Below are 13,461 nucleotides of genomic sequence, written 5' to 3'. Positions count from 1 at the left end.
ATAAAGATGATTGATTGATTGATTAACGTTTCAACTTCCATTCTTTTAACTCAATGCTTCAACTTTTATGACAAATATTTTTGCCTCATGTGTTGGAAATTTCCACCTCATCCTATCAAGTTACTGCTTGCATTAAGCAGTACCTCACAAACCACTGATGCTAAGCTCAAGTGCTCACAAACAGGTGATGAATGCAGCTGCTTGCAGCGAGAGAGCCTGAAAGTCAACACCAGCTTAGAGTGACAGAACCAGCTTTACCGTCATACTCTCCTTCTATGTTCTGATTAGCCTCCACAAAGTTCCAGAACTTCTCCTCGCTCTCCTCTGCCAGGAACTCACTGAGAAAGAGAGACATGCAGAGTGATCATAGATTGGTGAAAACAGGTACATCTGACATGCTTATATGGACAACTAAGTAAGCAGTATGGAGTCTATCTGACCCCATACTGCCTTAGCCAATGGGAGTCTGAACCACTCGTGTAGCCAATCTCGTAGTAGCGACCTAGTCATGATTGGCTGCCTCCTAAGCTATGACACGCGCACTGCCGAAGTCACTGCAACGCAGAGCGGAGCGGCTGACAACAGCGGGCCAGCAGCTAAGGTTATAAGCTAACTGTAGAGCAGGAAAGCCATAACACAGTGATTTAACCAACAAAAGAATGTTGCAAAGGAACGAAAACAACGGCCACAAAGTTGTGACAGAGAAACATACATGTTACAAAAACAAGACATGATAAGTGATATTCGTCAGAAAGGTGAAAGGTACAGATATGCACAACGGAGACAGCGCTTGTTTCACCTGACAAATATGTCATCATTTCTTGTTTTTTATGGACTATTTACTTTTCGGGTGGTCATGACCTTTGGGCAAGTAGAACATGACCTGTACTTGCCCGATGGGCAAGAACGGTCTATATTTTAACATCATTTTTATTGAAGTGAACATCGCATTGACAGCAACATCATTTGCACAAACCTGTGCTAAAGTGTCCGGTGTGTAACTACACATAAACCTGTTCACCAGCTGACAGTGTTTTACTGTACCTGGCCTCCAACAGCAGAGGAGTAGATGCCCATTTTGTGGTGAGGGTGGTGGTAATAGCCTTGGAGTCTGCACTCCCATACACTACAGGCAGCAAGGAAAGCAGCAGGACCCACATCCTGAACCCTGCTGTGTGTGTGTGTGTGTGTGTGTGTGTGTGTGTGTGTGTGTGTGTGTGTGTGTGTGTGTGTGTGTGTGTGTGTGTGTGCGTAAACAGAGACAGACAGAGAGAGACAGACAGAGAGACAGACAGAGATTTAAGGATTTAATAATGAATATATAATATAACTCTTATCATCAAGTTACGATTTTACGATGCACTTGCAGGTAAACAGAAACAGAAGCACTACTAGGGACTTCATCCAATAGGAACGTTCAGCGTGGCTCACCTATCCAATGAGAACACCGTCATGACATCCGGATTGTTTCAATGACAATCCGCAGAGCTGTCACACGAGCCAAGTCAACTAATAATATCAAATAGCTAACGTTGAACTGCATCTCCATTTGTTCCTTTATCCATTCGTCCTTTAGCAGTCTGTCATCTGAGAGTTTCCGTCACATTTCAATGTAAACTCAATTTAACACTAAACAGTAATCCAACTCGAGCTAACCGCTAGCTTTTAACGTTAGCAACCCTCCGTAAACGTCAGCTCAATTTAACACTTTGCTACACTGAAGGAAACTGACTGCTGACAATGCAGCCTGTGAATCAGTTATTTTACCAGGTTGAATAAAGATGAAAATGAGTGTATATCATTAAAATGTTGAATGAAATATTCTTACCAAAGCCGGCTTCGTAGCTTCCTACTGCAGTCATGTTTCTGGAGTGGGTGGGTCCTGTCCTGTCACCCAGATAGGGTATTCTGCAGTTTCGCCTGTTCTAAAATGACTGAAATTCAAACAGTAGGAATAAAAACAAATCTTTCTATCTGAAATGACTGAAATTCAAACTATATGAATAAAAAACAACATAAAAAAACTCGCTCTCTCTCTCTCTGTGTGTGTGTGTGTGTGTGTGTGTGTGTGTGTGTGTGTGTGTGTGTGTGTGTGTGTGAGTGAGTGAGTGAGTGAGTGAGTGAGTGAGTGAGTGAGTGTGTGTGTGTGTGTGTGTGTGTGTGTGTGTGTGTGTGTGTGTGTGTGTGTCACAGTGTGTGTCACAGTGTGTGTGTGTGTGTGTGTGTGTGTGTGTGTGTTTGTGTGTGTGTGTGTGAGAGAGAGAGTAGCCTACGTGTGTGACATATATTATGTGTCACACACACACGACACGCACACAAACACAATGGGGGGTGGGGTGGCACTGTATTTATTTGTTGTATTGTATTTGGGGCTGAATTAGGCTAAACTACTTGTTTATTACGAGTCAGAATAGTACTGGCCTAGAGAATAGAGAGTATGCGCATGCTTAAAGTGAATAGCACATCGAGTGGCAAATCGAGTGGCAAAGCAACAGGCAAAGTGAGTTTAACATTGTTTAATGTTGTTTAATGTAATCAGATATGACTTTTCTGTGTGGATGTATGGGCTGTCAAGGCCAGAAAGTAGTTTTTTGCCACTCAGTAGGCGTTCCTGCATAACTTCCTGGTTTGATGATGTCACGCGCATACCCTCTATATAGAACCATCTGAGAAACATCTAAAAAAGATACTAAATTTAAATAATAATCTGCTTCCATCTGTCTTCCTTGGTTCTCTCTCATTATCTTTAAACCTATTTTGCCTTCTTCTTCTCCTCTTCAGCATCCTCCCAACGAAGGCCTACCCCTCGTCCCCACGATGCACAACCTCGCCTTTCTTGTTTTATCAATTTAATTCTTTTTGGCATGAGTGAATGTTAAACAAAGCTAGCGCATCGCGTCAAACCAACAAGAACTCAAAGCTAGCCTGAAACATGACGGAGGACAAACACAGAAACTCAGAGAGACAGATATACTGTTGCTTCTTAGACAATGGCTGAGAGCAGTATGTTTATTTTCACTTCCTTATATACACAGCTCACACGATCACGTGACCTATCACGTGACCGGTATCAGGTCACGTGCTCTTAAAGGTATAGATACATATATACACAGTGATATATATATACAGGCAATTAATGATCATACATTCCAATATATAAATATACATACAGTGACAATGATATATTTATATACACAGACAATTAACGATCATTTTTAATACATCTCAACACCCCCACTTGATCGTGAATTGGTAAACATAAAGATAAATAACCAAACAAAAAACAAAGAACCCTTGAAAAAAAAAACTTTGGACTGTGTGTTATTCTCCAAACATGAAACCCTCAAAATTTCTCAATTGACACAGCCTGGCTGGTTTTGTCATAACATCAGCAACCATTTGTTCAGTTGGACAATACTCTAGAATCACTTTACCATCATTGACAGTTGATCTTACAAAGTGGTATCTTATGTCAATATGTTTTGACCTCTGTCTCTGTACAGGATTTTTAGCTAACGCTATTGTACCTTGATTGTCCTCGTAAATCTTTGGCTGCATGTAATGAAATTCATCAATACATTGTAACAAATGAATCAAATACAAACACTCTTGTAGAGTTGCCGCTAAAGCCATGTACTCAGCTTCACAAGTTGAAAGTGCTACGGTGTATTGCTTTTTAGACCTCCATGAAATCAAAGGGCCCTCTGGGTTTAGGCTGACACAATAACCACTAGTGCTACGTCTGTCACTTGCATCCTCTGCCCAGTTTGCATCACTATATGCTATCAAGCCTAGTTCCTCACATTTTCTATAGCATAAGGATTTTTCCCTGGTTCCCTTCAGATATCTCAGCACATGTTTCACTGTGATCCACTGCTCTTCTGTTGGTTTAGAAAAATATTGTGAAAGTTTTCCCACTACAAAACTCAGATCTGGCCTGGTACAAGTAGTCAAGTATATTAGACTACCCACAACTTCCCTGTACTTTCTCACATCCCCCAATGACTCACTGCTGTCAGTGTAGTTCAATTTTGCCTCACAGGGTGTTGTTCTTGGCTTGCAGTCCTGCATGTCAAATCTAGTCAATATTTTGTCAACATATTTCCTTTGTGACATAGTCACATAATGTTCACCTTGTTCAAAATCAATACCAATGAAATGTTTCAATTTGCCTAAGTCTTTCATTCTGAATTTTGCTGTAAGCATTTCTTTGACATCAATCATCACATTGTCATCACTTGCTGCAATTATTATATCATCGACCCAAAATAAAATGAATACCTTTTGATCCTTCATTTCCCTTGTGTAAACACAATAATCAACTGGGTTCTGAATAAATTGATTTTTAGTTAAAAAATCATGCAACATCTTGTTCCAATTTCTCCCTGATTGTTTTAAACCATACAAAGATTTATTTAGTTTACACACCAGCATGTCCCCATTCTCAGATGTAACTTCATATCCCTCTGGTTGTCTCATGTAAATCTCAAAATCTATTGGTGCATGCAAATAGGCCGATTGACGTCCATTTGGTGTAAGATCATATTCTCTTGTGCTGCCTTTTGCATCAATACCCTCACACTAGTCTGGTTTGCCGTTGGTGAAAAAGTCTCTTCATAATCCACACCTGGTTTTTGATTGAAACCTTTGGCTACATAACGTGCCTTGAATTGTTTAGATTCATCTGCATTTGTTTTTAAAGCATACACCCATCTACCCCCCACTATTTCTTTGCCTTCTGGCAGTTTAGTCAGGGTAAACGTGTCATTTTCCTTTAGTGATTCAATTTCCTCATCCATAGCTCTTGCCCATAACTTAGAGTCAGGTGATTCCATTGCCTGCTTTACTGTGTGTGGCACATCACAAATGACTCTATAACAATAATCAAAGGTTATGTCATCTAGGTCATCAGATTTTACTTGACACTCATAATCCTCCAAATACTGAGGTGGTTTTACTTTTCTTCTGGGATATGTTGCACTCTGGCCACTGTCACCTGCCTGAGCACTGACCAAATCATCCATCTCCCCTGCTTCTTGTTCCTGTATCTCACTGGTTTGGCCATCTTCACCTGCCTGAACATTTGCCAAATCACTCATTTCAACAACCACCTCTTGTTCTTGTGTCTCGTTAGTTTCCCTATCTTCAGGGAGGTGGTTTACAGTCCTTCCCCCACTGCAATCATCATCCCACTCTGTTTGGGTCTGAATCTCAATGACATTCCTTTGAATGAACTTTACCAATCTGTGCTTAGTTACCTTCCCAGTGTCGGGACAAAACACTAAATAGGCTGGGCTATTCTTATCATATCCCACAAATATCCCTTTTTCACATCGTGAATCCAACTTTTTCTTATTTTGTTTATATGCATAGCATGGGGACCCAAAAATTCTCATTCTTGAAAGGTTTGGCCTCTTTCCTGTCAGCATGTAATATGGGGTCTGTCCTACACGCTTATTGAAACATCTATTTAGAATAACAGCAGCCGTCATTACCGCATATGCCCACAATTCCCTTGGTAATTGGCACTCAATCAGCATACATCTGGCCATCTCAAACAGCGTTCGCCAATTTCTTTCAGCTGTCCCATTCTGATGGGGTGAGTATGGAGCTGAGGTCTCATGTCTAATGGACTTTCCGCTTAACAATGCCTGAAAGTGACCAGAAGTATACTCAGTACCATTATCCGAACGAATACACTTAATTTTCCCATAAGGTGAAACATCGGCAATGTACTTCTCTGTAGCTTGGACTGTGTCACTCTTAGATTTCAAGAAATAAACAAAAGTAGCTCCTGAATAGTCGTCAGTAAATGCTAAAGCATATTTGAATCCGTCTTTAGCCGTTGGATCAATTGGTCCAGATAAATCTGTGTGTACAAGTTCTAATGCTGCTTTAGCTCTTTGGTCTGGTTCTCTATTTCGGCTCTGAGCAAATTTACCTTCTATACACACATCGCATGACAACTTGGAAATATCAACCTTGCCTTTAATTTCCATACCATCAGTTACATTCTGCAGTTTTAACACATCTTCGTAGTTGCAATGTCCCAGAATCTCATGCCACGTCTTGATGTCATAGCACCCATGACATTCATCAACATCAATACTCTCATCAACGGTGTTTACATAAAACAACCTGTCATGTACCTTAATGTCGAATGTCGTGCCGTCTCTCTGGATGAACTTGTTCTGTCCCTCTTTGAAGATGAATGTGGCTCCATTTGATGTTGCTGCGTTGACTGAGAAAATGTCTTGGGGAAAGGATGGAACATACAGCGCCCCCTTCAGCATCGTTTCCACCTCTCGACCCTTGGTATCTCTCAGGTAAAACACTGCAGTACCTCTCTTCAGCGCTACGCCAGAGGCCCTCACTCCATCAGCCATCTCCAGAACATTCCTCCGTGGCTCGAAATTCTCATCGAAGTTTCGGAACTTCTTCACGTCGGTCACAATATGTGACGTAGCCCCGGTGTCGACCATCAGCCATCTGCTCAGAGTATTACTCCGACAAAGTCTCTGCTTCGGTCTCCCGGCGCCGTCCGAGTCGCGGTTCACCTGGCCCACCCCGAAGGCGACCGTGTGCTCCTCTTCATCCTGCGTCACCTTGACGTTGTCTTTTCGTCTTCTCCGTCTACAGTTGGTGTCGTTATGTGTTGGACTTCTGCAAAGACTGCACCACTGTCTCTGTTCTCTCTGACCAGCAGCATCTCCGCACTCAAACGATTTGTGCCCCCTCTGGCCGCAATTATAACAGGACAGTCTGTCTTTTCGTCTTCTCCGTCTACAGTTGGTGTCGTTATGTGTTGGACTTCTGCAAAGACTGCACCACTGTCTCTGTTCTCTCTGACCAGCAACATCTCCGCACTCAAACGATTTGTGCCCCCTCTGGCCGCAATTATAACAGGACAGTCTCATGTCGTTGTCCTTGCTTCTTAGTCTCATCACGCTGTCATCCCCGGAACTGCTACTGAACCTTTCAGTGATCTCGTAACTCCTCAGTTTGGCCTCAAAGTCGGCAAAGGTGATCCTGTCGTCACTCTGTGCGATGTGGATGGAAAAATGGCTTACACGATTCTGGCAGCCCCTTCAGAACCATTGCTGTTAGCAAGCCATCACTCAAAGTCTCTTCTGCATTCCTCAGTGCCGTGATCAAAGTTCCTTTCATCTCCGTCAAAACGAATTCAGCTCCATTGGTCGTTGTTGTTCTTAACACTGGGCTCCATGACCTGTTAAACAAAGCTAGCGCATCGCGTCAAACCAACAAGAACTCAAAGCTAGCCTGAAACATGACGGAGGACAAACACAGAAACTCAGAGAGACAGATATACTGTTGCTTCTTAGACAATGGCTGAGAGCAGTATGTTTATTTTCACTTCCTTATATACACAGCTCACACGATCACGTGACCGGTATCAGGTCACGTGCTCTTAAAGGTATAGATACAAATATACACAGTGATATATATATACAGGCAATTAATGATCATACATTCCAATATATAAATATACATACAGTGACAATGATATATTTATATACACAGACAATTAACGATCATTTTTAATACATCTCAACAGTGAACATATGTTTACATTGCCAAAGCAAGTGTCAAATGCATAATAAAAGAATAACAAAAATAACAAAAAATAAAAATGGGGTAAGTATGCTATGTACAGTTGGACGGGGTACAGCATTGTGTAAACACTAAGCAGAGATACAGTAGCCTTGTGCCTTGTGCCTTGTGGGTCACTCGACAGAGACTGCCCTGCTGGCAGTGACGGAGTCGCTCCATGCCGCTAGAGCGAACTCTCTCTCCTCCGTCCTGATACTCCTGGACCTGTCTGCAGCGTTCGACACGGTGAACCATCAGATCCTCCTCTCCACCCTCGAGGGGATGGGTGTCTCAGGCTCTGCACTCTCCCTGTTTGCATCCTACCTCACGGGTCGCTCCTACCAGGTGATGCTGAGAGGGTCTGTGTCAGAACCACACAGGCTCACAACTGGGGTTCCCCAAGGCTCGGTTCTGGGTCCTCTTCTTTTCTCTCTCTACACTACATCTCTGGGTGCTGTCATCCACTCCCATGGCTTTTCCTACCACTGCTATGCCGATGACACCCAGCTGATCCTCTCATTCCCCCCCTCTGATACCCAAGTGGAGGCACGCATTGCTGCTTGTCTGGCTGACATCTCGGAGTGGATGTCGACAAACCACCTGAAGCTCAACCTGGACAAGACCGAGCTGATGTTCCTCCCGGGGAAGGGCTGTCCGCACCGAGACATGGCCATCACCATTGATAATGCTGTGGTGACCTCAACTCGGACTGCGACGAATCTGGGTGTGACCCTGGACGATCAACTGACGTTCTCGGCAAACATCGCATCAGTGACAAGGTCCTGCAGATTCCTCCTCTACAACATCAGGAGGATTCGCCCCTTCCTCACGGAGAAGGCAGCCCAGGTGCTCATCCAGGCTCTCGTCATCTCCCGCCTGGACTACTGCAACTCCCTCCTTGCTGGTGCTCCGGCATCTGCCATCAGACCTCTGGAGCTTGTTCAGAAAGCTGCGGCTCGTCTGGTGTTCAACCGCCCCAAGTTCTCCCACACAACCATCCTTCTCCGTTCTCTACACTGGCTCCCCGTAGCGGCTCGCATCCAGTTCAAAACCCTGGTGTTAGCCTATAGGGCAGTGAAAGGAACAGCTCCTTCCTACCTCCGGGCTATGGTCGATGCCTACACCCCTGCCCGACCACTTCGGTCTGCCACCTCGGGGCGACTGATTGCCTCGTCACTCAAGGGTCCTTCTGGCCGATCCACACGGTCACGACTCTTTTCTGTTCTGGCCCCACAGTGGTGGAATGAACTTCCCACTGATGTTAGGACAGCAGAGTCACTGCCCATATTTCGCCGCAGGTTGAAAACCCACCTCTTCAGGAAACACTACCCTTCCTCTCTGCCTGACCTACTTGTTGTTAACTAGTTGTACGAACGCTTGTTTTCTATTGTTGTATTGTTTATTGGATCTTGTTTAGTCGATACACTTAATTGTTTTAGCTCATGCTCATTTGATTTAGCTATTTTGTCTCATCTGTTTAAGGAAATAGGTAGCTGATATATTGCACTTTTACCTTAGCGCTAGGTATACTCTTGGTTGCTTGTTTTTGCAGAAAATGCACTAAAGACTTCTGGTGATTAGTAGTTTTTGTTCCCTACCTATGTTGAATACACTTATTGTAAGTCGCTTTGGATAAAAGCGTCTGCTAAATGACTGTAATGTAATGTAATGTAGCCTATAGCACATTGCAACGTGGAAAGACTGGCTAAAACCACTAATGTGCTGTTAGAAATATGTTGGCACAGGTAGCTTGGAATAAAGCCTTTTGAAACTAATAGCAGCAATCTTTCAGGGTTTTGCAGTCATTTTGAGGCCTGTTATAGTGCCTCCATGAGAGATTATCTTTGAGATCAACAGTCAAGACGTATCTGTCACATTTCTTTTCTCATATTCCATTCCGATTGGCTATGATTGACTCCCAAAGTTTGTGGGGGTGGCCGTTTTGCACAAAATAGGCTACCACACATCATGAATGCAGCGCACGATTGCTGGAAAACTTGGTACACACATTCCTTCTAAGCCAAGGAAGAACCTCCATCCCAAATTGTACAAATCTCCTCATGGTGGCCCTACAATTACAGCCCACTTCCCATTCTGGACTATAACTCTAGTCGTACAATTGACATGTCCTTTTCCCTGGATTCCTTAGATCACAACGCAATTTATAGGCCCTGTTTGTGCCAGATTCACGCACGGAGCTTACGCACAACCTGCACACCGCACCCGCGCTCAGTGTACCCGGGTTCCATTCATTATAGTGGCAGCGTACCCGTCCCATAGTGCGTTGTCTTCAAAACGCAGGGATCATGTGATCAAGATTCATCAGCTAGATTTTTCAGATCCTATGCCAAGTGACTATAACCAAAGTTTGCGGGCCCTAGATAGGCAATCCCGCCTGGCGGAGACCTGTGCTCCAAGGAGCACACTTTTCTAGTTAGATTGTTTGTTTGTTTGTGTGTGTGGCACCAAATGTATTATCATTTCTATATTGTGTTTTGTTTGTGTTATGTAGTTATCGGGACATTTAAAAAAAGTAAACATGCAGACTAACTTTGAGTCTATTTTAGTTTTCATTTAACAGTGATATGCTTGTGTATATGGGTTGGGACTCGGGGTGATAACAATAACATGCAGTGATCGTACTGTCCTATTACCTCTATCAACACCAAATCTGTAATACAGGGGGCAGGGGGCAGTGTTATAAAACCACCGTTGAACAAATTGAACATTTCTTCCACTTCAGAGTAGACCTGGGAGTCCTGAGAATCAACCTTGAAAACTGCACTCAGGTTTTTGTGGCTGGGGGACACTTTTGCCTAGAATATCCCTTCGGGACAGATGGGTAAATTGTATGAGTGCTGCTTGTCTACCTGTTGTATGTTCATAATGAAAATATGATGGGGGCGACAGGAACAATCCCAGGTTGTGGGGACATGGGTCTTGCGTTTTCATTTACTTGCTCTGGAGTCTAAATTAAATTGGACAGCTGATGTTCCATAGAGAACGGGTCTGTGGTTTGATTTAACATTTTATAAAAAAGCAGCACCATTAATTATCCCGGTCGGATCTGACCTTCACATTGAGGAACACACACAGAGAATGCACAAATACACACACACACACACACACACACACACACACACACACACACACACACACACACACACACACACACACACACACACACACACACACACACACACACACACACACACACAGCCCGCAGGGCCCGTTTGTCTGTCAAGGAGGTGACATCCTCAGATGAATTATGGGAGGTGGCTGTCATCTTCTCCGGGGTCAAATACAAAATGGCCAATATGAGGTGTGGTGGGCTCCATGTCCCCAGACTGCCACACGTCAGCCATTTTAGAGGTTGAAAGCCTCAACGGGGGACCAAAACGACCTCAATTAAACCTCCATTAATATTAATACATTTTGTCGTTTCACGTGAGTCGCCACTAATTAAATGTGTCCCTGTCTGCATAATGGGGGTCAGGCAAGGTCACCTACATGAAGCTAATTTACTACATTACAGCCATTACCAATGCTGGGATAGCTCAGTCAGTGCATAAATACAAATACAAAATTAATCAAATTAATTGCTAATCGTAATTAGGCAAAACATATGCACTGTTTATTCAGTCTGACAAATTAGCAAAAATAAGAGATTACTTTATTAAAAGGCCTGTGACTGGTTTGTGCAAAGAAGCATTTGTGGTTTTCCAACATTTCTATTTATACTGGTCCAGGTGTGTTTGTGTGTGTGCTCTATTAGACATAAAAAAATAATGTAATCCTACTGCCCTTCTAATACCCCTATATATATTTATTGTTTGGCCATGACCCCGGTTTGCATCCCACTGACCTTTCACCAGGATCAACCTTTATGAGACTTTTATGAAGGCGCTAACAGGTTTGCATTGGATACGCTTTTTATGAGCTCCTACACTGTAAAATAGTGAGTGTTGATTTAACTCTAAAAGTGTACAAATTGAACCAAATGGAACCATTTGTGAAGTATAAGAGATACCAGACCACATTCTGACAAACCAACCACTCATTTCTGAGTCTGACCATAACAGGACTGCAGGGTTCCTCATGTTGCACTCCCACTGGTGTAAGTCTGACCATAACAGGACTGCAGGATTCCTCATGTTGCACTCCCACTGGTGTAAGTCTGTAACAGGACTGCAGGATTCCTCATGTTGCACTGCCACTGGTGTAAGTCTGACCATAACAGGACTGCAGGATTCCTCATGTTGCACTGCCACTGGTGTAAGTCTGTAACAGGACTGCAGGATTCCTCATGTTGCACTCCCACTGGTGTAAGTCTGTAACAGGACTGCAGGATTCCTCATGTTGCACTGCCACTGGTGTAAGTCTGTAACAGGACTGCAGGATTCCTCATGTTGCACTCCCACTGGTGTAAGTCTGTAACAGGACTGCAGGATTCCTCATGTTGCACTGCCACTGGTGTAAGTCTGTAACAGGACTGCAGGATTCCTCATGTTGCACTGCCACTCCCACTGGTGTAAGTCTGACCATAACAGGACTGCAGGATTCCTCATGTTGCACTCCCACTCCCACTGGTGTAAGTCTGTCCAGTGGGACTTACACTCCCACTGGTGTAAGTCTGTCCAGTGGGACTTACACTCCCACTGGTGTAAGTCTGTCCAGTGGGACTCCCACTCCCACTGGTGTAAGTCACTCCCACTGGTGTAAGTCTGTCGGAGTTCCAAAGCATTGGCTGGGAGGATGGCTCTGTATTGTTCATGTCTTTATTGTGCAGGCCTTCCTGGGAGACCAATATCATGCAGGATGATTTGCTGTTGTTGACCTGGATGATTAGCCGAACCCTGGTTTAGGGTTCAGATAATTACTTCAATTTGAATCATAATTATTTCATTGCTGTACATGTGCTCTGATAGTTATAGTCTACTGTCTGAAACAAAACTTAAATTATTCATATTTGTTTCATACACTCACAGCATATTCAGCAATGAAGGTTTATGCCATGCCATTGTTGAAAAAGCCTCAAACACAGACAAAAGACCAAAGCCATTGTGACCATTTGCCGGTGCCAATGGGGCAATCCTCCAATGCTATAATAGCCTGGCTCTGAAGCATGCAAGGGAAGCACTCAATATGAACTTATCTGCAGAATGCCATGCTGAACATAAGCGATAATATTGTCAAAGCTTCTTTGTTTGCATGACAGCGGTATGGGACCAGAGATCTGAGAGAAAGAGTTGAGGCCAAGTTGACCTCCTAATAATGGACTGCAGCCAGGGCCAATACAATCACTCAAAGCCTGATTCCTGGTGCCCTAGAGTGAGCACTTCTCTCTCTCTCTCTCTCACACACACACACACACACACACACACACACGCACACGCACACGCACCCGCACGCACGCACACGCACACACACGCACGCACACACACACACACACAAATTCAAATAGACAAAAGCTGTTCAGCCCTGTGCTGTAACTCAGCCATTATTGTTTGTTTAGTCCGGCTGCACTTGAAATGACAACGAACCGGTACAGAGGAGAGGATTAAAGACTGCGCTCAGTCCAGCACACAATGTCCCAGCTGTCAGAAGTACTGCTTGTCCCCCCCCCCCCCCCCCTCCATATCACAATTTTCTCCCAATTCTGTTTATATGTCAGACAGAAGATGACCCCACTCTGCCCCCTACATGTTCTGTCTCACATACCCTGCTGTCTATTTGCTTTTTATCTTTCCTCAATCTCAAGCTAGTTAAAGCTTGCTCTACTGCTTCTTGCTGTCCAGGGAAATTATTTTACTTCCTCGCTCCAAGGGGGGGTCAAAGTTCAAAGCTCAA

General features: G+C 43.8%; 1 protein-coding gene across 3 annotated transcripts in view; it reads right to left on the bottom strand.

Moving 5' to 3' along the window:
* uggt1 (UDP-glucose glycoprotein glucosyltransferase 1) overlaps nucleotides 1-1,979 on the bottom strand; it is a 39,203-nt gene extending 37,224 nt beyond the window's left edge. The window contains exons 1-3 of one of the 3 annotated variants that reach the window (XM_079528297.1): nucleotides 1,829-1,979; nucleotides 1,045-1,171; nucleotides 259-338 (exon numbers count right to left, since the gene is read on the bottom strand). In XM_079528297.1, coding sequence (XP_079384423.1) covers nucleotides 259-338; nucleotides 1,045-1,171; nucleotides 1,829-1,862 — 241 coding nt within the window. In that variant the 5' untranslated portion in view covers nucleotides 1,863-1,979. Of the gene's footprint in view, nucleotides 1-258; nucleotides 339-1,044; nucleotides 1,172-1,431; nucleotides 1,793-1,828 lie in introns of those variants that run through there. The other 2 variants (XM_079528298.1, XM_079528299.1) reach the window with 2 other exon arrangements.
* Between the last annotated feature and the right edge of the window lie 11,482 nt (nucleotides 1,980-13,461).

The sequence above is a fragment of the Electrona antarctica genome (genome assembly GCF_951216825.1).
Source record: "Electrona antarctica genome assembly, chromosome: 18".
NCBI classification, from domain to species: domain Eukaryota; kingdom Metazoa; phylum Chordata; class Actinopteri; order Myctophiformes; family Myctophidae; genus Electrona; species Electrona antarctica.
The sequence above is the reverse complement of the archived record's forward strand: the minus strand, read 5'-3'. Positions and strand labels throughout refer to the sequence as shown.